A 21,865-nucleotide genomic window follows, 5' to 3' on the forward strand; every position below is an offset into this window, starting at 1 on the left:
ATTAAAAGGATCGGACCCTTTTTAGCCCCCAATTTTCGTCTAAAATGACATACCCAAATCTAACTGCCTGTAGCTCAGGACCTGGAGCAAGGATATGCATGTTCTTGATACCATTTGAAAGGAAACACAGAACTTTGCGGAAATGTGAAATCAATGTGGGAGAATAACACATGCGCTTTTTTTCATCATCTTTGAAATGCAAGAGAAAGGCCATAATGTACTATTTCAGGTTAGGCCGCAATTTAGATTTGCCACTAGATGGCAGTGTATGTGCAAAGTTTTAGACTGATTCAATGAACCATTGTATTTTTGTTCAAAATGTTGTATCAAGACTGCCCAAATGTGCCTAATTGGTTTATTAATACATTTGTTCATAACTATGCACCCTCCTCAATTGCATGGAATTCTTCCACTGTAATAGCTACTGTAAATTGGACAGCAGAGTTAGATTAACAAGAATTTAAGCTTTCTGCCCATATCAGATATGTCTATGTCCTGGGATATTTTCTTGTTACAACCTTATGCTAATCACATTAGCCTACGTTAGCTCAACTGTCCCTCGGGACATACACACACACACCAATCCTGTAGAGGTTAATTGACCCTGATTATAATGTATCGGCATTCCTAACAAATCCAGTTAATGCACATAATTAGGCAAAATCGTTTAAAATGTGGTTCCAATCATACAACTTGTAGAGTAGCATTAGGGAGAAAGTATCCATTAAATAATTATAGGCCTATAAGATACAGTAGGGATGACTGGGGATTTAAAAATAACTTTAAAACAAGCTCTCTGTCTCTCACCTATTTTACTTTCCATTTGCGTAACAAAGTGGAGATTTCTAAGCAGTCTTCACAAGTTAATCAAATAAAACATGCTCCCTATGTAACGCCATGTCATTCTATCCCATCAACCTTTGCATGCAACCACTCACCAACAGTTTTAAAACACATGGAAATAAATCAACCATAAACAATGTTTATATTCAACCTTTATTATTACTTTTGAAATCCCAAAACTTACTTTCAACAAATTCATTGGCATAACACTGATTATTTTGTTAAGAGGGAAAATCCTTGGACTGTTTCTTTGTAATTGATAGAAAGCTCATCCAATTGTTTCATCTCATCTTTTATTTAATTTTTTACACCGTCCCTGTTATCTACACAGATTTAACACAATCTGTTAAAGTAATATTAAGCACTTGACATCCTGAGCTACCAGCAGAGACAGAAACAGAGACAGAGAATACAGACATAAGTGGACAGATGTAAATATAGGGACAGAGCTGTAATTCTAGTTTTGAAACAAGATGGCTGACAAAGGACATACAGCACATAGTAGCAGTAGTATTAAGTAGCAAATAGTATTATTATCTTATGGAGAAAGTTCTTGTCTTTCATTGTGTTTGTGTGATCAGCTCTTCTCTTGTCATTGCCTACTTATAAATATTTCCCCTGCAACATGAGGCTACTAAACCAACCAATGCACTCCAGTCCCTACAAAGGGCGTAGTTAGCCTTCTGTTTGTATTTTTTTTGTATTTTTATAGCATCAACAGGCTTCCTAGGGATAGTAGAGAAGTATGGCGGGAGCAGTATTGTTGTTGGTCTAGCCGACGTTGCCCAAATCAGAGTTTAACATTTAAACCCCCCCCCCCCCCCAAAAAAAACAGTAAAACAACAAAGTGCAAAAAAGTATAAGCTTCCGATGGCTTAACTTAGACAGCCAATAAGAACAAAAATAACTTCTAATTCAGCTGATTATTTGACAAGAGTTAGGTAGGCAATATAGAACTTCAAGTCAAAACAAATTCCTGATAAACAGAAAATACAGAGGATAAGAAGTCTCAGGACAATGACACAAAGATATCATAATCATGTAAAAAAGCATCAGCCATCACTTCTAGAGTTCCCCAGTGCATTCTTAGGACATGGCTCCATCTGGTCCCCCCAATTTGAGAGGCCAAGAGGGGACACAGTTAGACAGGGTGGGTGGGCCAGGCCAGGTTGTGGGTTCACTCATGATATGGATTCAGGAACAGGCAGGCAGGGGTCTACTAATTCTTCTCTCATGTGATCTTTGGGCATTGGAATGTGTGTTAGAGGTGCATGTGAGGAGCTATATAGTCATTGTGTTTGTAACTGGGAACTTAGTGTGATTCTGATGGGAGGGGGATGTGACATGGGTGCAGAGACCAGAGATGCAGTCCTTTCCGTAAGGGGGAGCAGGTGAGGAGAGAGAAGGGTTTTCCAGAAAGCCAGACAGAAGATAGTCCATGTTCCCCCTCAGCAGGTGCAGGCCTCTGCTGAAGTCTTTGCTCTGTCATTCCTGTCTAGCTTGATGGGCTCCGGGAATTCATTATACAGCTCCACCTCAGTCTCCTGATAAGAAGAAAAAAAAGAAGAGGGGATGAGAAGACGGAGAAACTGGAATCTAAGTTTTGCTCTTCTACTTAAGTCCCCCCCCCCCCAAAAAAAAGGTAAACAAAACCAAAAACCCAAACACCCATTCTCTCTCCTGGACAACCATGGCTCCACCCACCTGTTTGAGGGCGTTGCGTGCAATGGTCTGGAAGGCCTGCTCTACGTTGATGGCCTCCTTAGCACTGGTCTCAAAGTAAGGGATGTTGTTCTTACTCTGACACCATGCCTGAGCCCGCTTGGTCGTCACCTGAGTGTGGATGGAAAGACATTCACAAACATTAGATGAGATCAATGAGGAGACCAGGGTTGGGCTCAATTCCAATTGAGGGCAGTCAATTCAGGAAGAAAACTGAAATTCCAATTCAATGATTGAAAAAGGGGTATCTATTTTTAATACTTCGAAACACATACATTAGATAATACCCTGCAACTAAGAAATTATTAATCATATGTATTGAAACAGTGGATATGACATTAGCAACAGTAGCGTTAGGTCCAGTAACTTACATGAGATGTTTTAACACCTATAACAATCTGTCACCCACCTGTCTGTTCTCCAGGTCAATCTTGTTGCCTAGCACCACAAAGGGGAAGTTCTCAGGGTCTCTGGGACTGGCCTGGATCAGGAACTCGTCCCTCCAACTGTCTAGAGTCTTGAAGGTGTTGGGGGCAGTTACGTCAAACACCAGCACACAGCAGTCTGCCCCGCGGTAGAACGCCACACCCAGAGACTGGAACCTCTCTTGCCCTGCCGTGTCCCAGATCTGACCATGAGGACGGGTGGAGGGAGCGACGAAAGGAAGAGGGAGGGAGGGAGACAGTGACAGAAGGCAAGAGGAATAACTATTGTTGGGCAACATATTTTCTGAACTAAGATCTTAAACTAGTCACACTCACTGTGTCATGTAATCAGCCATGTTTGGTTGCCACTTCATGAAGTTAGCATCAGTGCTACCAAAAGAGTACTTTATAATCAACTGTTGATCAAATCACACCGATCACCCATTGGCGTGACAAGTTGTTTGCCTTTCCTCAGTATGTAAATCAGACCATATGTCAGACGTCCTTAAAATCTATTAGAATATAGTCGTTAATAAACTTTGGGTCGTCTTCATTTCGGCAAAATCAATTCAGTAAAGTGACTTTTTCTTGTGCCAGGGTTTCTGTTATAAAAACACCCATTTGGGTCTGTAGCCATTTCTGTAGACTTAAATGGAACTTTATCAATGAGACTTGATACTCCTCTGGATCTTGAGGAATAGGTGGAGGAGAATGTCAACCCATCCCAAGCTCACCCAAACCTTTCACTTTCTATTGCTGATAGGTGAGTTTCTTGCAAAAATAATAAAATGTTGGCGTTCTTTTTCAAATAAGACAATACCTTCATTATTTTGGCTGGTGGCACAATTCCATTGACATTCCATGACACACATGTTAATGCATTCATATCTTACGTATTATCCACGACACGGCATATTGAGATGGGTCTTTACATATTGACTCCATACATTATGTGTTGAAACACTAGAAAACAGCAACAATGAAAATAGCACTTATCAATCCTCAGGCTTCTTAGTGGACATGTATTCAAGACATGAAAAATAAAACATATCCCTCATGTTCCTTTTTCACCTCCTCCCCTTTGATGCTTCCTGCATGAATCTGTCCTGTGAGAGCAACCTTGTTGGTGCATCCATTGTAGTCATTCCCTTTAATGCAAGTTAAATGGTCAGTGACTATGTCTCTATGCAATACAAAGAAAGTATATGTATAGTCTTGGCCGGACTTAAATGCGTTCTAGTCAACCACAAAATGTCCTACTTTAAGTAAGGCACGTTATGAAGAACAAAATTCATAATAATACAACTTATGATTCCATTGGTAAGTCTAATATAAACTCAGCGACCAGTTTATTAGGTACACCACCCAGTTCACGAAAATGGTTCACTCCTACAGACAGTGAGTCATGTGGCCATAGCTTGCCATATAAAGAAGGCAAACGGGCATCGAGGCATTTAGTTACTGTTCGATTGAACATTAGAATGGGCAAAATGAGTGACCTAAGCGACTTTGAGCATAGTATAATTGTCGGTGCTAGGCGCGCCGGTGCCAGTATCTCAAATGTCCGGCGTCCTGGGCTTTTCACGCACGACACCGTCTAGGGTTTACCAAGAATTGTGCGACAAACAAAGAATACCCAGTCAGCGGCAGTCCTGTGGGATAAAACAGTTAGTTGACAAGAAGATGAAGGAGAAAGGCAAGAATCGTGCAAGCCAACAGGCGTGCCACAAACAGGCAAATAACAGCGCAGAACAACAGTGGTGTGCCAAACGGCATCTTGGAACACACAACTCGCCGGTCCTTGTCACGGATGGGCTATTGCAGCAGATGACCACACCAGGTTCCACTCCTATCAACTAACGCAAGTAGAAGCAGCTCTAATGGGCATGCGATCACCAGCGATAGACAACTGAGGAGTGAGAAAACGTTGCCTGGTCCGACGAATCCCGGTTCCTGTTCCGTCATGCTGATGGCAGAGTCAGGATTTGGCATAAGCAGCATGAGTCCATGGCCCCATTCTGCCTGGTGTCAACAGTACATGCTGGTGGTGTTGGTGGAGTAAAGGTGTGGGGAATGTTTTCCTGGCACACGTTAAGTCCCTTGATACCAACTGAGCAACGTTTCCACACCCCAAATAATTCAGGCTGTTCTGGATGCAAAGGGGGGTCCGACCTGATACTAGATGGGCATATCTAATAAAGTGGCCACATAATGGAGAAATTGATATATGAATTGAAAAATGTGTTAAGTGGGAAACATGATATCATCTCATGCAGATTATATATATTTTAAAATCAAATACATAAATCAGTATGTGTAATCTCTGACAATAGAAGGTCTGGGTTGCTGCGTGTCCAGCTTAACCATACCCATTCCCAACAATGCAGATAGCCCGGTTAGCCAATGTGCGGGAGCACTGGTTGGTGGGCCCAATTGAGGTAGCATATACATGAATGTATAGTTAAAGTGACTATGCATATGAGAAACAGAGTAGCAGCAGCGTAAAAAGAGGGGTTGGGGGGGGGGCACACAATGCAAATAGTCCGGGTAGCCATTTGATTACCTGTTCAGGAGTCTTATGGCTTGGGGATAAAAACTGTTGAGAAGCCTTTTGGTCCAAGACTTGGTACTCCGGTACCGCTTGCCATGCGGTAGTAGAGAGAACAGTCTATGACTGGGTTGGCTGGGGTCTTTGACAATTTTTAGGGCCTTCCTCTGACACCGCCTGGTGTAGAGGTCCTGGATGGCAGGCAGCTTAGCCCCAGTGATGTACTGGGCCGTACGCACTACCCTCTGTAGTGCCCTGCGGTCAAAGGCCGAGCAAATGCCATACCAGGCAGTGATGCAATCAGTGAGGATGCTCTCGATGTAGCAGCTGTAGAACCTTTTGAGGATCTCAGGACCCATGTCAAATCTTTTTAGTTTCCTGAGGGGGAATAGGCTTTGTCGTGCCCTCTTCACGACTGTCTTGGTATGTTTGGACCACTCTAGTTTGTTGTTGATGTGGACACCAAGGAACTTGAAGCTCTCAACCTGCTCCACTACAGCCCCGTCGATGAGAATGGGGGCGTGCTCAGTCCTCCTTTTCCTGTAGTCCACAATCATCTCCTTAGTCTTGGTTACGTTGAGGGATAGGTTGTTATTCTGGCACCACCCGGCCAGGTCTCTGACCTCCTCCCTATAGGCTGTCTCTGGGTTGTCGGTGATCAGGCCTACCACTGTTGTGTCGTCTGCAAACTTAATGGTGTTGGAGTCGTGCCTGGCCGTGCAGTCGCAGGTGAACAGGAGGGGACTGAGCACGCACCCCTGGGGAGCTCCAGTGTTGAGGATCAGCGTGGCAGATGTGTTGCTACCTACCCTCACCACCTGGGGGTGGCCCGTCAGGAAGTCCAGGATCCAATTGTCGAGGGAGGTGTTTAGTCCCAGGATCCTTAGCTTAGTGATGAGCTTTGAGGGTACTATGGTGTTGAACGCTGAGCTGTAGTCAATGAATAGCATTCTCACATAGGTGTTCCTTTTGTCCAGGTGGGAAAGGGCAGTGTGGAGTGCAATAGAGATAGCATCATCTGTGGATCTGTTTGGGCGGAATGCAAAATGGAGTGGGTCTAGGGTTTCTGGGATAATGGTGTTGATGTGAGCCACTACCAACCTTTCAAAGCACTTCATGGTGGTCTGCTTGAAACATGTTGGTATTACAGAGTTTGGGGAAATTTACAAAATTAAGATTTGAACGGCAACTGAAGTCAATTTCAGTAAGCCCCAAAATTATGTATTTTTGTTCATGCCCGGTTCTCTGGAGCTTTTCTCGTGCAATTTTCTCCATGGTTAACCCGGTTTTGGCCTCCACCACGCATTTTCCCAGTATTTAAAAGGGATATTTTAGTAAAGAAAGGGAATGCCAAAACAAATCACCTTACCTCACGGTCACCATAATGGAAAGCCAAGCCTAGACTTCTCCTGTCCTTATAATATTGTCAATTCATCTGTGTGGCCGTTTGGCACTTCTGATGTCTTCTGATGGGTCTTCTCGGCCTGAAAATGTCTGTTGTGCTCCTATGTTATACTGTTAATATGGTGTCAGCCAGGCCGTGCGGTTTATATGGTGACGTTATTAATGGATATTGCCGCTATGATAGTGGTGCCGTGGCCATGTTTCTGTACCTGCATTGTAACGAGCCGATCGTCCACCATCACCTCCTTGGTCAGGAAGTCAGCTCCTATTGTAGCTTTGTACTGGTTACTGAACTTCCTATTCACATACTGGTTCATCAGGGAGGTCTTCCCAACTCTGAGAGGGAGATGGAGGGGGGGGGGGGACAATCAGGGGAGAAGGATGTTAAAGATATGTTGAATAACAGCTATTAATCTGACTGCATTATTCCATCTATCTATTCAGTCCTAATGGTGAAAGAGAAACCATGACTGATGCCTTGAGACAAAATCAACAAGGAACAGAGAGAGACACCAGACACCATTAAAACCCCATCAGAGGTGCTCTGGTACACTACTGTGGACACACGCTGTCCACAGTTCTCCCCTGCACTGCTGAGCATGCAGTGACACAATGAGAATACAACAGCATCAGATTAGTGTGAAAGAGAGAGGGGGAGGAAAAGTGAAATAAAAAGTAAACAGTCATAAATGAAATGGATACATACAGTGCCTTTAGAAAGTATTCACACCCCTTAACTTTTTCCACATTTTGTTGCTTTACAGCCTGAATTGAAAAATTATAGTTTTTTTTTTTAAGTCACTGGCCTATACACAATAACCTATAATGTCAAAGTGGAATTCTGTTTTTTGACATTTTTACAAATTAATTAAAAATGCAAAGCTGAAATGTTTTGAGTCAATAAGTCTTCAACCCCTTTGTTATGGCAAGCCTAAATATGTTCAGGAGTAAAAATGTGCTGAACAAGTCACATAATAAGTTGCATTCTGACGACCTCATCTCTGTACCCCAGACAGACATACAGATAATTGTAAGGTCCTTCAGTCAAGCAGTGAATTTCAAACACAGATTCAACCACAAAGACCAGGGAGGTTTTCCAATGCCTTGCAAAACAATGGAACCTATTGGTAGATTAAAAAAATATAAGCAGACATTGAATATCTCTTCGAGCATGGAGAAGTTATTAATTACAATTTGGATGGTATATCAATACACCCAGTCACTACAAAGATACAGGCTTCCCTGTTCCATCTATTGCTGCCCCCTGGACCCTATGATCACTTGGCTACATAGCTGATGCCTGCTGGACTGTCCATTAATCACGGTACTCCATTCTGTTTATCTGTCGGCCCCAGCCGCGAACTCAGGCTCTGTGTGTAGTTAACCGACCCTCTCTGCCCAGTCATCGCCATTTTACCTGTTGTTGTTTTAGCTGATCAGCTGTTGCTGTCTCACCCGTTGTTATCTAGCTAGCTCTCCCAATCAACACCTGTGATTACTTTATGCCTCGCTGTATGTCTCTCTCAAATGTCAATATGCCTTGTATACTGTTGTTTAGGTTAGTTAACATTGTTATAGTTTACAATGGAGCCCCTAGTTCCACTCATCATACCTCTGATGCCTCCTTTGTCCCACCTCCCACACATGCAGTGACCTCACCCATTATAACCAGCATGTCCAGAGATACAACCTCTCTTATAACCTCTCTCTTACTCAGTGCCTGGGCTTACCTCCGCTGTACCCGCACCACACCATACCCGTCTGCACATTATGCCCTGAATCTATTCTACCACGCCCAGAAATCTGCTCCTTTTATTCTTTGTCCCCAATGCTCTAGGCGACCAGTTTTGATAGCCTTTAGCCGTACCCTCATCCTACTCCTCCTCTGTTCCTCGGTGATGTGGAGGCTAACCCAGGCCCTGCGTGTCCCCAGGCACCCTCATTTGTTGACTTCTGTGATCGAAAAAGCATTGGTTTCATGCACGTCAACATCAGAAGCCTCCTCCCTAAGTTTGTTTTACTCACCGCTTTAGTACACTCTGCCAACCCTGATGTCCTAGCCGTGTCCGAATCCTGGCTTAGGAAGACCACCAAAAATTCTGAGATTTCCATACCCAACTACAACTTTTTCCATCAAGATAGAACTGCCAAAGGGGGAGGAGTTGCAATCTACTGCAGAGATAGCCTGCAAAGTTCTGTCATACTTTCCAGGTCTATACCCAAACAGTTCGAACTTCTAATTTTAAAAATTAATCTCTCCAGAAATAAGTCTCTCACTGTTGCCGCCTGCTATCGACCCCCCTCCGCTCCCAGCTGTGCCCTGGAGATCATTTGTGAATTGATCGCCCCCCCATCTAGCCTCAGAGTTCGTTCTGTTAGGTGACCTAAACTGGGATATGCTTAACACCCCGGCAGTCCTACAATCTAAGCTAGATGCCCTCAATCTCACACAGAACATCAAGGAACCCACCAGGTACAACCCTAAATCCGTAAACATGGGCACCCTCAGACATTATCCTGAACAACTTGCCCTCCAAATACACCTCCGCTGTTTTCAATCAGGATCTCAGCGATCACAGGGATCATTGCCTGTATCCGCTATGGGTCTGTGGTCAAACGACCACCCCTCATCACTGTCAAACGCTCCCTAAAACACTTCTGCGAGCAGGCCTTTCTAAACGACCTGGCCCGGGTATCCTGGAAGGATATTGACCTCATCCCGTCAGTCGAGGATGCCTGGTCATTCTTTAAAAGTAATTTCCTCACCATCTTAGATAAGCATGCCCCGTTCAAAAAATGCAGAACTAAGAACAGATATAGCCCTTGGTTCACTCCAGACCTAACTGCCCTTGACCAGCACAAAAACATCCTGTGGCGGACTGCAATAGCATCGAAAAGTCCCCGCGATATGCAACTGTTCAGGGAAGTCAGGAACCAATACACACAGTCAGTCAGGAAATCAAAGGCTAGCTTTTTCAAGCAGAAATTTGCATCCTGTAGCTCTAACTCCAAAAAGTTTTGGGACACTAAAGTCCATGGAGAACAAGAGCACCTCCTCCCAGCTGCTCACTGCACTGAGGCTAGGTAACACGGTCACCACCGATAAATCCATGATAATCAAAAATTTCAATAAGCATTTCTCAACGGCTGGCCATGCCTTCCTCCTGGCTACTCCAACCCCGGCCAACAGCTCCGCCCCCCCCGCAGCTACTCGCCCAAGCCTCCCCAGCTTCTCCTTCACCCAAATCCAGATAGCAGATGTTCTGAAAGAGCTGCAAAACCTGGACCCGTACAAATCAGCTGGGCTTGACAATCTGGACCCTCTCTTTCTAAAACTATTCACCGCCATTGTTGCAACCCCTATTACCAGCATGTTCAACCTCTCTTTCGTATCGTCCGAGATCCCTAAAGATTGGAAAGCTGCCGCAGTCATCCCCCTCTTCAAAGGGGGTGACACCCTAGACCCAAACTGTTAGACCTATTTCCATCCTGCCCTGCCTATCTAAAGTCTTCGAAAGACAAGTTAATAAACAGATCACTGACCATTTCGAATCCCACCGTACCTTCTCCGCTGTGCAATCCGGTTTCCGAGCCGGTCACGGGTGCACCTCAGCCACACTCAAGGTACTAAACGATATCATAACCGCCATCGATAAAAGACAGTACTGTGCAGCCGTCTTCATCGACCTGGCCAAGGCTTTCGACTCTGTCAATCACCGTATTCTTATCGGCAGACTCAATAGCCTTGGTTTTTCTAATGACTGCCTCGTCTGGTTCACCAACTACTTTGCAGACAGAGTTCAATGTGTCAAATCGGAGGGCATGTTGTCAGACCTCTGGCAGTCTCTATGGGAGTACCACAGGGTTCAATTCTCGGGCCAACTCTTTTCTCTGTATATATCAATGATGTCGCTCTTGCTGCGGGCGATTCCCTGATCCACCTCGACGCAGACGACACCATTCTGTATACTTCTGGCCCTTCCTTGGACACTGTGCTAACAAACCTCCAAACGAGCTTCAATGCCATACAACACTCCTTCCGTGGCCTCCAACTGCTCTTAAACGCTAGTAAAACCAAATGCATGCTTTTCAACCGTTCGCTGCCCGCACCTGCCCGCCCGGCTAGCATCACCACCCTGGATGGTTCCGACCTAGAATATGTGGACAACTATAAATACCTAGGTGTCTGGTTAGACTGTAAACTCTCCTTCCAGACTGATTAAACATCTCCAATCCAAAATCAAATCTAGAATCGGATTTCTATTTCGCAACAAAGCCGCCTCCACTCACGCCACCAAACTTACCCTAGTAAAACTTACTATCCTACCGATCCTCGACTTCGGCGATGTCATCTACAAAATAGCTTCCATTACTCTACTCAGCAAACTGGATGCAGTCTGTCACAGTGCCATCCGTTTTGTTACCAAATCACCTTGTACCACCCATCACTGCGACCTGTATGCTCTAGTCGGCTGGCCCTCGCTACATATTCGTCACCAGACCCACTGGCTCCAGGTCATCTATAAGTCTATGCTAGGTAAAGCTCCACCTTATCTCAGTTCACTGGTCACGATAACACCCACCCGTAGCACACGTTCCAGCAGGTATATCTCACTGATCATCCCCAAAGCCAACACCCCACCTTTCCTTACAGTTCTCTGCTGCCAGTGACTGGAACGAATTGCAAAAATCGCTGAAGTTGGAGACTTTCATTTCCCTCACCAACTTTAAACATCAGCTACCTGAGCTGCTAACCGATCGCTGCAGCTGTACATAGTCCATCTGTAAATTGCCCACCCAATCTACCCACCTCATCCCCATACTGTTTTTATTTTTATTTGATTTACTTTTCTGCTCTTTTGCACACCAGTATTTCTACTTGCACATCATCATATGCTCATTTATCACTCCAGTGTTAATCTGCTAAATTGTAATTATTCGCTCCTATGGCCTATTTATTGCCTACCTCCTCATGCCTTTTGCACACACTGTATATAGACTTTCTTTTTTTCTACTGTGTCATTGACTTGTTTATTGTGTTATTGGCTTGTTTATTGTTTACTCCATGTGTAACTCTGTTGTTGTCTGTGTCACACTGCTTTGCTTTATCTTGGCCAGGTCGCAGTTGTAAATGAGAACTTGTTCTCAACTAGCCTACCTGGTTAAATAAAGGTGAAATAAAAAATAAAATAAAGTATTCCTAACTCAGTTGCTGGAGAGGAAGGAAACCGCTCAGGGATTTCACCATGAGGCCAATGGTGACTTTAAAACAGTTAGAGTTTAATGGCTGTGATAGGAGAAAACTGAGGATGGATGAACCACATTGTAGTTATTCCACAATACTAACCTAATTGGTAGAGTGAAAAGAAGGGTGCCTGTACAGATATTCCAAAACAGGCATCCTGTTTGCAACAAAGCACTAAAGTAATACTGTAAAAAAAATGTGGCAAAGCAATTAACCATATGTCCTGAATACAAAGTGTTACATTTGGGTTAAATCTAATACAACACATTACCAAGTACCACTGTCGATATTTTCAAGCATAGTGGCGGCTGCATCATGTTATGGGTATGCTTGTAATCATTAAGGACTGGGGAGTTCAGGATAAAAAAATAAACAGGATGGAGCTAAGCACAGGCAAAATCCTTGATAAAAACCTGGTTGTCTGCTTTCCAACAGACACTGGGAGACAAATTCACCTTTCAACAGGACAATAGCCTAAAACACAAGGCCACGTCTACACTGGAGTTGCTTACCAAGAAGACAGTGATTGTTCCTAATTGGCCAAGTTTCAGTTATGACTTAAATCTGCTTGAAAATCCATGGCAAGACCTGAAAATGCTTGGCTAGCAATGATCAACAACTAATTTGACAGAATTTGAAGAATCTTGATAAGAATAAAATGGGCAAATGCTGCACAATCCAGGTGTGGACAGCTCTTAGGGACTTACCTAGAAAGACTCACAGCCGTTATCGCTGCCAAAGGTGATTCTAACATGTATTGACTCAGGGGGTTGAATACTTATTTAATGAAGATAGAGAAAGAAAAATGTATTTTGTGTAGATAATTGACAAAAAAAAAAATAATACAATCCATTTTAATCTCACTTTGTAACGCAACAAAATGTGGACAAAGTCAAGGGGTGTGAATCTCCGAGTTGGGCATCTCCGGCGCGGCCCACGCTTGGATTGCGTCCTACCTGACAGGTCGCTCCTACCAGGTGGCGTGGCGAGAATCTGTCTCCGCACCATGCGCTCTCACCACTGGTGTCCCCCAGGGCTCTGTTCTAGGCCCTCTCCTATTCTCGCTATACACCAAGTCACTTGGCTCTGTCATATCCTCACATGGTCTCTCCTATCATTGCTATGCAGACGACACACAATTAATCTTCTCCTTTCCCCCTTCTGATAACCAGGCGGCGAATCGCATCTCTGCATGTCTGTCAGACATATCAGTGTGGATGACGGATCACCACCTCAAGCTGAACCTCGGCAAGACGGAGCTGCTCTTCCTCCCGGGGAAGGACTGCCCGTTCCATGATCTCGCCATCACGGTTGACAACTCCCTTGTGTCCTCCTCCCAGAGTGCTAAGAACCTTGGCGTGATCCTGGACAACACCCTGTCGTTCTCCACTAACATCAAGGCGGTGACCCGATCCTGTAGGTTCATGCTCTACAACATTCGCAGAGTACGACCCTGCCTCACACAGGAAGCGGCGCAGGTCCTAATCCAGGCACTTGTCATCTCCCGTCTGGATTACTGCAACTCGCTGTTGGCTGGGCTCCCTGCCTGTGCCATTAAACCCCTACAACTCATCCAGAACGCCGCAGCCCGTCTGGTGTTCAACCTTCCCAAGTTCTCTCACGTCACCCCGCTCCTCCGCTCTCTCCACTGGCTTCCAGTTGATGCTCGGATCCGCTACAAGACCATGGTGATTGCCTATGGAGCTGTGAAGGGAACGGCACCTCCATACCTTCAGGCTCTGATCAGGCCCTACACCCAAACAAGGGCACTGCGTTCATCCACCTCTGGCCTGCTGGCCCCCCTACCTCTGAGGAAGCACAGTTCCCGCTCAGCCCAGTCAAAACTGTTCGCTGCTCTGGCACCCCAATGGTGGAACAAGCTCCCTCACGACGCCAGGACAGCGGAGTCAATCACCACCTTCCGGAGACACCTGAAACCCCACCTCTTTAAGGAATACCTAGGATAGGATAAAGTAATCCTTCTAACCCCCCCCCCTTAAAAGATTTAGATGCACTATTGTAAAGTGGTTGTTCCACTGGATATCATAAGGTGAATGCACCAATTTGTAAGTCGCTCTGGATAAGAGCGTCTGCTAAATGACTTAAATGTAAATGTAATTAGGCTTGGGCGGTATACCGGGGCCTTTGGAAATAGCCACGGGATGGTTTTTTCAATACCATTGTAACTATTTCTTTGATGTTTTTCAATACATTTTAATATTTGTAGCTATTTAAGTAAATACCTGCAGTCAACTTGTGCAATATGTTAGGAGATGAAGAATGTAATCTGCTTTATTTCCCCGGTCACATTATTTGACATTATGAAGCTTACCATAGTTTCCCAGAACAGTTGTAAATAGCACAACAGGAAAAAGCGGGAGGAGCAGGTAAGTCCAGCTGTGTATTGACAGGGGTCTTATTTTATATTGAAAGTCAGTGTTTTTTTGCTTCAACAGAGTGTTCAGGCACGTGCAACTATACTGTACCTGACAAAAGTAGCTAAACATCAGTCAGAGTGCAAAATTTGTCTGATGCCGAGCAGAAATAACATTAAGAAGCATTTTACATCTGCGTTTATAAAATGCAGCATGATATTTCTTATGCGTTTAAAAAATAAATCCTGTGTGAAAAATGCAGAATTCTGCATTAAAGCGACCCCTAATTTTAACTTGCTAGTTATCCAAGTAAGTGACTGAATTAATTAGGTGACTGGGCACCGTATTGTGTCACTTTCTGCCGTGTTTGACAAGTTAAAGCCATTTGGATGAGTTAATTGTACAGCTGCCACTATCTTGATTTCCTTTCGTTTTTTCTCCTCTACATTCTAGGCCGGTATTTTCCTCCCCCCTCTTCTCCGAGCAGAGCAAGCAGGCCCATTGCCCTTGCGACTCCAGACTGCACACAGACACAGTGTTGTACACATGCTGCTCCAGAGTCAGTACTGTTCTTCCTTCAGACAGGCATGCGTCAAAACTTTGTTCATTTGTACAATTTCTCTCGTTCACATTCACTTATAAAGGTCCAAACTCACCAAAAATTACATTCGGTAGCTCCTACCTAAATATGCATAACTGAGCTAGATTGCCTGTCTTAGCAAATTGTTTATTTTCGTTTGCACTCGTTAACATATTTAGCTAACAGCCTCCATGGAAATGCAATATTACTTGTGCTAATTTTGTTAGCATTCAGGTAATAAAAACACCCAATGTTTTTTTTGCGTTTTTTTGGTGCCCCCTTGTGTACTAAACTAGTAATACCTTATATCCGGGATGAAAGGACGGCATGATGATATGAAAATCTGGATCCCGGCGAACCCTAGTGTGAATACTTTCTGAAGGCACTGTAGATGTGTGGGACAACCAACCAACAGCAGTCTGGTTGGACAGGAAGACTGGAGTAAGCTGTAGTTCTAATGAATCTGGCACACCCAAACTGCATTCTCTGATCAAAGTGGAAGACTAAACACTGTGGTCAAACAGAAAGAGAACACCAATACTCGGTGGCTTACCCAGAATCCCCCAGGATGATGACTTTCAGGAGCACTTTCTTCCTGGATGTCATTCTGTCGTGTCTGAGGAAAGACCACACACACAAAAATCAGGGTTGTGTCCCAATAATCTCCCCTTCAAGTGTGTACTCATTCACCGCTCCCTACAAATTGAAAAGTCTTCAAATGGTGTAGGCCTAGAGGGATTTTCCTTTTAATCCTTAAAGGTTAGTGAAAAAGCACACAGAAAATGACATTTTCAGTATGACACTCCCGGGATTAGAGGTCGACCGATTAATCGGAATGGCCAATTAATTAGGGCCGATTTCAAGTTTTCATAACAATCGGACATCGGTATTTTTGGACACCGATTTGGGGGATTTTTTTTTTTTTTTACACCTTTATTTAACTAGGCAGGTCAGTTAGGAACACATTCTTATTTTCAACGATGGCCTAGGAACGGTGGGTTAACTGCCTTATTCAGGGGCAGAGCGACAGATTTTTACCTTGTCAGCTCGAGGATTCAATCTTGCAACCTTACGGTTAACTAGTCCAACGCTCTAACCACCTGCCTTACATTGCACTCCACGAGGAGCCTGCCTGTTACGCGAATGCAGTAAGAAGCCAAGGTAAGTTGCTAGCTTGTATTAAACTTATCTTATAAAAAACAATCAATCATAATCACTAGTTAACTACACATGGTTGATGATATTACTAGTTTATCTAGCCTGTCCTGCGTTGCATATAATTGATGCGGTGCGCATTCGCGAAAAAGGACTGTCGTTGCACCAATGTGTACCTAACCATAAACATCAAGGCCTTTGTTAAAATCAATACACAAGTATATATTTTTAAACCTGCATATTTAGTTAATATTGCCTGCTAACATGAATTTCTTGGAAAATGTATTGGAAAATTGTGTCACTTCTTTTGCAACAGAGTCAGGGTATATGCAGCAGCTTGGGCCGCCTGGCTCGTTGCGAACTGTGTGAAGACTATTTCTTCCTAACAAAGACAGCCAACTTCGCCAAACCGGGGAGGATTTAACAAAAGCGCATTTGCGAAAAAAGCACAATCGTTGCACAACTGTACCAAACCATAAACATCAATGCCTTTCTTAAAATCAATACACAGAAGTATACATTTTTAAACCTGCATATTTAGCTAAAAGAAATCCAGGTTAGCAGGCAATATTAACCAGGTGAAATTGTGTCACTTCTCTTGTGTTCATTGCACGCAGAGTCAGGGTATATGCAACAGCTTGGGCCGCCTGGCTCGTTGCGAACTAATTTGTCAGAATTTTACGTAATTATGACATAACATTGAAGGTTGTGCAATGCAACAGGAATATTTAGACTTATGGATGCCACCCGTTACATAAAAAGTCGGAACGGTTCCGTATTTCACCGAAAAAAATCATTTTTTTCTCTCGAGATGATAGTTTCCGGATTCGACCATATTAATGACCTAAGGCTCGTATTTCTGTGTGTTATTATGTTATAATTAAGTCTATGATTTGATAGAGCAGTCTGACTGAGCGATGGTAGGCAGCAGCAGGCTCGTAAGCATTCATTCAAACAGCACTTTCGTGCGTTTTGCCAGCAACTCTACGCAATGCTTTAAGCATTGTGCTGTTTGACTTCAAGCCTATCAACTCCCGAGATTAGGCTGGTGTAAACGATGTGAAATGGCTAGCTAGTCAGCGGGGTGCGCACTAATAGCGTTTCAAACGTCACTCGCTCTGAGACTTGGAGTAGTTGTTCCCCTTGTTCTGCATGGGTAACGCTGCTTCGAGGGTGGCTGTTGTTGATGTGTTCCTGGTTCGAGCCCAGGTAGGAGTGCGGAGAGGGACGGAAGCTATACCGTTACACTGGCAATACTAAAGTGCCTATAAGAACATCCAATAGTCAAAGGTATAGGAAATACAAATCGTATAGAGAGAAATAGTCCTATAATTCCCATAATAACTTCAACCTGAAACTTCTTACCTGGGAATATTGAAAACTAATGTTAAAAGGAACCACCAGCTTTCATATGTTCTCATGTTCTGAGCAAGGAACTTAAACGTTAGCTTTCTTACATGGCACATATTGCACTTTTACTTTCTTCTCCAACACTTTGTTTTTGCATTATTTAAACCAAATTGAACATGTTTCATTATTTATTTGAGGCTAAATTGATTTTGATGTATTATATTAAGTTAAAATAAGTGTTCATTCAGTATTGTGGTAATTGTCTTTATTACAAATAAATGTATTTCAAAAAATATATATATAAAAACACCAATCGGCCGATTAATCGGTATCGGCTTTTTGGGTCCTCCAATAATCGGTATCGGCGTTGAAAAATCATAATCGGTCGACCTCTACCCGGGATACGTACCATAATGAAGAACGAATGTGGTGCCCCGGGGCAAAATTTGTTTGACACCCCTGCCCTACCTAAACCCGAAAGTCGTTATTGCAAGTATACTGACTTGATTTTTATCTAGATATCTTATATTCCAATAGTTTCAAACTGATCATTAGGGTTGAAATCCACAGCTCTGCACAATGAGTGTAAGACAATGCTATAATGTGTGTGATTTAGCATTCTGTGTGTGTAGAGTCAGGGCTATTCCAATGGGCCAATCAGACTTGAGCTCCATTCATTCCAGTCATGCGTTCCCTAAGCTGCTGGCCAAGTCACGAGTAAGACATCATTAATTCTCTCTCTTAACACACACACACACACAAAAAGTGAGTCCGAGGACTAGATCATGTTTCCTGTTACAGAGGCTAGAGAATGACCCAACCATAAAACTCTACTCTTTCCCAATCACTTGCAGGGTGTCCATTCCCAGACTGCAGTTTTAATAAGTGATTGCGATTACACTTCAATACTACTGCCATACTCCCAACTTCTGAGGGCACACTCGCTCAATGGAGCCATCTAGAAGGCACACACCTTGTGCAGTGTCATTGGAGCGAACCATGTCAGCCCAGCCTAGTCCTATCATAATAAAAAAGCTAACCAATGCTATACTGAAACATTGACGACATGAGTGACCCATTCAAATCCAGTTTATTTATCATGGGAAACAACAACGTAGCAGCCAGGCCAACAGTCAGATTAATAGAGCCTGACCGATTTATCAGTTGAATGATATTATTGGCTGATATTAGCCTTTTACGAATGTATTTGTATCTGGATTTAATCCACCGAAAAGGACTTATGAGAGGAAGAGAAAACGCTCAGGAAAAATGCAGTTCTTCATTATTGGTCCAGAAGAGAGCTCTCTTTACATGGCTATTAGCCTATCTTTCCTTAGCATGCTACAGCAAGACTGGACGCCATCGTCCAAAGCAACTACACCAGTCAGAGGAGAGTGAACTAACCGTTACCGCTTCTACTGTGAGTGCCGAGTAGATAGAAGCTTGACAGCTCAATAAAGTGACAAAAATGCACACTGGCCTTATACTGTTATGTGAAGAGTCATGGTAGGTTGTTGGGTGTCAGGACAAACAATGGATGCTCTGCCCAAATATAAAGTAAATGCTGTGCTAAGAATGTTCAACTCTGTGGTAACGTTAAAAGGGATACTTTAGGATGATTGCCTTTTTATGTACTTCCCCAGAGTCAGATGAACTCCTGGATACCATTTGTATGTCTTGGTGTCCAGTATGAAGGAAGTTAGAGGTAGTTTCATGAGCCAATGCTAAAAAGCATTAGCGCAATGACTGGAAGTCTATGAGTATCTGCTAGCAAATACATCTTGGGACGTCCCTACCCCAGAATGTCGGCCCAGTTCCACCTAGCTCTATACTCTCCCACTGCCGGCCACTGGGTTTCCTCTCCATGGTAAGGAGTGGAAATTCTAACGGGATGCTCCAGATTTAAACATCTGGTGAAACAGCTGGCTGCTTGTTTTATCTGTGGAATGGCTGTGTTCACTCAGGCTGCCCAATTCTGATCTTTCCCCACTAATTGGTCTTCTGACCAATCACATCAGATCTTTTCACGTCACATATTTTTCAGATATGATCTGATTGGTCAAAGGACCAATTAGTGAAAAACGATCAGAATTGGGCTGCCTGTGTAAACGCAGTCATATATGCCTAGATTGTAATGGAACTATTGTAGATCCAACACTCCAACTGAAAATAACCAACATGTTTCTTGTAACAACCCCAGTCCTCGCCTTCTAATCTGCAACCCATGACACTATATTCTAGAAGTCGGATCACATGGGATAAAGATTTTCCCAAGCTCAGGCAACTGCCGAAAAGGCATTTGTTTTAAAATCGACTCATTAGCATACGATATACCACGTGCAACATATCTAACAAACAATGCGACACACACACTCCGTAAATCAGGTTCCTTTGACTCAGAATCCTAGATAAGTGTGGCTCTTTGTGCTGTCTGACGTGACATGACATTCACACACATGCAAGGACGGACACACGCCCGCACACAATCTATCCATCTCTTTGATCCATCCCCACTCTTTCTCTTAAAACATCGTTGATTAGTTAGTTATCTGTAAGGTCCAGAACATCATACATTTGCGACTCGGTTGTTGCCGGACACGACGCCCATGGTTCGACTTGTACACCGCGACCGTCCCCGACCTATTGCGAAATTAGTCTGCAAGAGAAGCCGCCCCAATTACGGTCACACATTTCTCACATTCCCCTGTCGCGTCGGTAAACAAAAGCTTAGTAAGAAACAACGACCTCCATACGTTGCTGTCATAGCTAGCTAATGTTACATCATATAACTTACCTTCAACTTCCAACACACCAGAACGCTGTTTTCCGACTTGCTGTCTCAGGACAGCCTATTCTTACTGGATTTGAATAAATGTCTCAGGCAAAATAGCTAGCAAGCTAACCAGATAAAATGTAAATGTTTAGAGTTGGTGGCCGTAGCTTGTGTTGCTTATCGCTCTGATATCCAGCTTCCCGATGAGTATTTTCAGACTGTCTCCACAGTAATTTAAATACAAATATCTAGTTTTAGTTCCGATTTTGTGAGCTTGAGCCTTTTGCTCTGGGTTCTTTCCTAGACTGATTTTTTTTCTCTCCACTCTTTCACTTCCTCCAAAACAACTATTGCGTCATTGCTCTAAAACGTTTCACGCACAAACAGGATACACCACGCCCACTTTAATAACTGCATCAGGGATGCATCTTTAGCAAGGTTGCAAATACCTTGGCTTTGACTGTACCAAATATGGACAAAGATAGAAGCAATGATGACATGTTTACTCCACGACTGTCCAGATGTAAATTAATACATTTTTGGAAGCTCTCCAAATTACAATACCACATTTCATCTGATATAACATGCAAGTCTAAACAGCACCGTGAGCAGTAGGAGAAAATAAGCCAAAAATAAGTTTAGGGAAGAAACATTTTATTTTAGAAAAAAACAGCATACCTGGCATGACTGTCTATTCTCCAAAAAACATTGCCCACGTGTTTGATGTTACGCAAATGCAGACTGGCACCAAACATACCACACATTTTCCAACTGTAGTCTATCTCTATAGGCCATATCCTAATATCTGGAGATTATTCCATTTATTTGATGACGACAGCTATTATGGAAAGTAAACCAGTAGAGGGCAGTCTTCGTTCATTTCTGACAGTGGCTCTGATTACTTGCGAACTGGTCATGATGAGATGGCGTTACTGAGCAGGCCAAAAATGATCTCCCTTAAGGATTTTCTTGTAGGCCTATTGAGACAACTGGATTACTCATCATTACTATCTTGAGATGAACATCAGTTATCGTCATCACCACAGATGTCGAAGAGCTATCTATTCTCTGTTGTCTCTGTCTGTAGTTGAATTATTTGTATAATGAATCTCATGAGTAAAATATATTATTTTTATTCAATTCAAGCGCCACGATAGAAGTCTCAGATTCCTACTCACTGTTCCGTGTCTGGTTTTCGATCTAGAATGCAGCTGCTCTATTCTTCATCATCAAAGTGCTGTTGTGTCCGATCGCACCCTGATATTTCCTGAGATCCAGGGCTGCCTGAAGCCATTCAGTCCTCCATTATTGTCTGTGCATTCAAAGAAGGGCCGCTGGTACAGGACTAATGGACTGTTCGCCATTACTGACTGACAACACATACTGGAATGTGGATGTGGCTGAAGTGTGCCAATTGTCTGACAGTGAAAGGGCAAAGGCCAAAG

At 43.4% G+C, this 21,865-nt stretch overlaps 1 protein-coding gene across 1 annotated transcript; it reads right to left on the reverse strand.

Moving 5' to 3' along the window:
* Positions 1-1,887: 1,887 nt before the first annotated feature.
* On the reverse strand, positions 1,888-20,772 carry LOC106565552 (ras-related protein rab7). The gene is made up of 6 exons (XM_014132811.3): positions 20,442-20,772; positions 15,696-15,758; positions 7,152-7,278; positions 2,975-3,193; positions 2,548-2,676; positions 1,888-2,387 (listed from the first exon to the last, which is right to left on the reverse strand). Exons 2-6 carry the CDS (start codon positions 15,746-15,748, stop codon positions 2,292-2,294), a joined length of 624 nt encoding a protein of 207 aa, XP_013988286.1. The 5' UTR covers positions 15,749-15,758; positions 20,442-20,772; the 3' UTR covers positions 1,888-2,291.
* Between the last annotated feature and the right edge of the window lie 1,093 nt (positions 20,773-21,865).

Source organism: Salmo salar, chromosome 12 (assembly GCF_965601325.2).
Source record: "Salmo salar chromosome 12, fSalSal1, whole genome shotgun sequence".
Taxonomy (NCBI): domain Eukaryota; kingdom Metazoa; phylum Chordata; class Actinopteri; order Salmoniformes; family Salmonidae; genus Salmo; species Salmo salar.

Excerpts from the sequence above, each read along its gene's own strand:
- LOC106565552 (XM_014132811.3), bottom strand. The coding sequence starts at position 15,748 with ATGACATCCAGGAAGAAAGTGCTCCTGAAAGTCATCATCCTGGGGGAT. Across the intron at positions 7,279-15,695 it reads ATCATCCTGGGGGATTCTGG|AGTTGGGAAGACCTCCCTGA; the intron begins GTAAGCCACCGA and ends TCTCCCTCTCAG. Across the intron at positions 3,194-7,151 it reads ATCGGCTCGTTACAATGCAG|ATCTGGGACACGGCAGGGCA; the intron begins GTACAGAAACAT and ends CCTCATGGTCAG.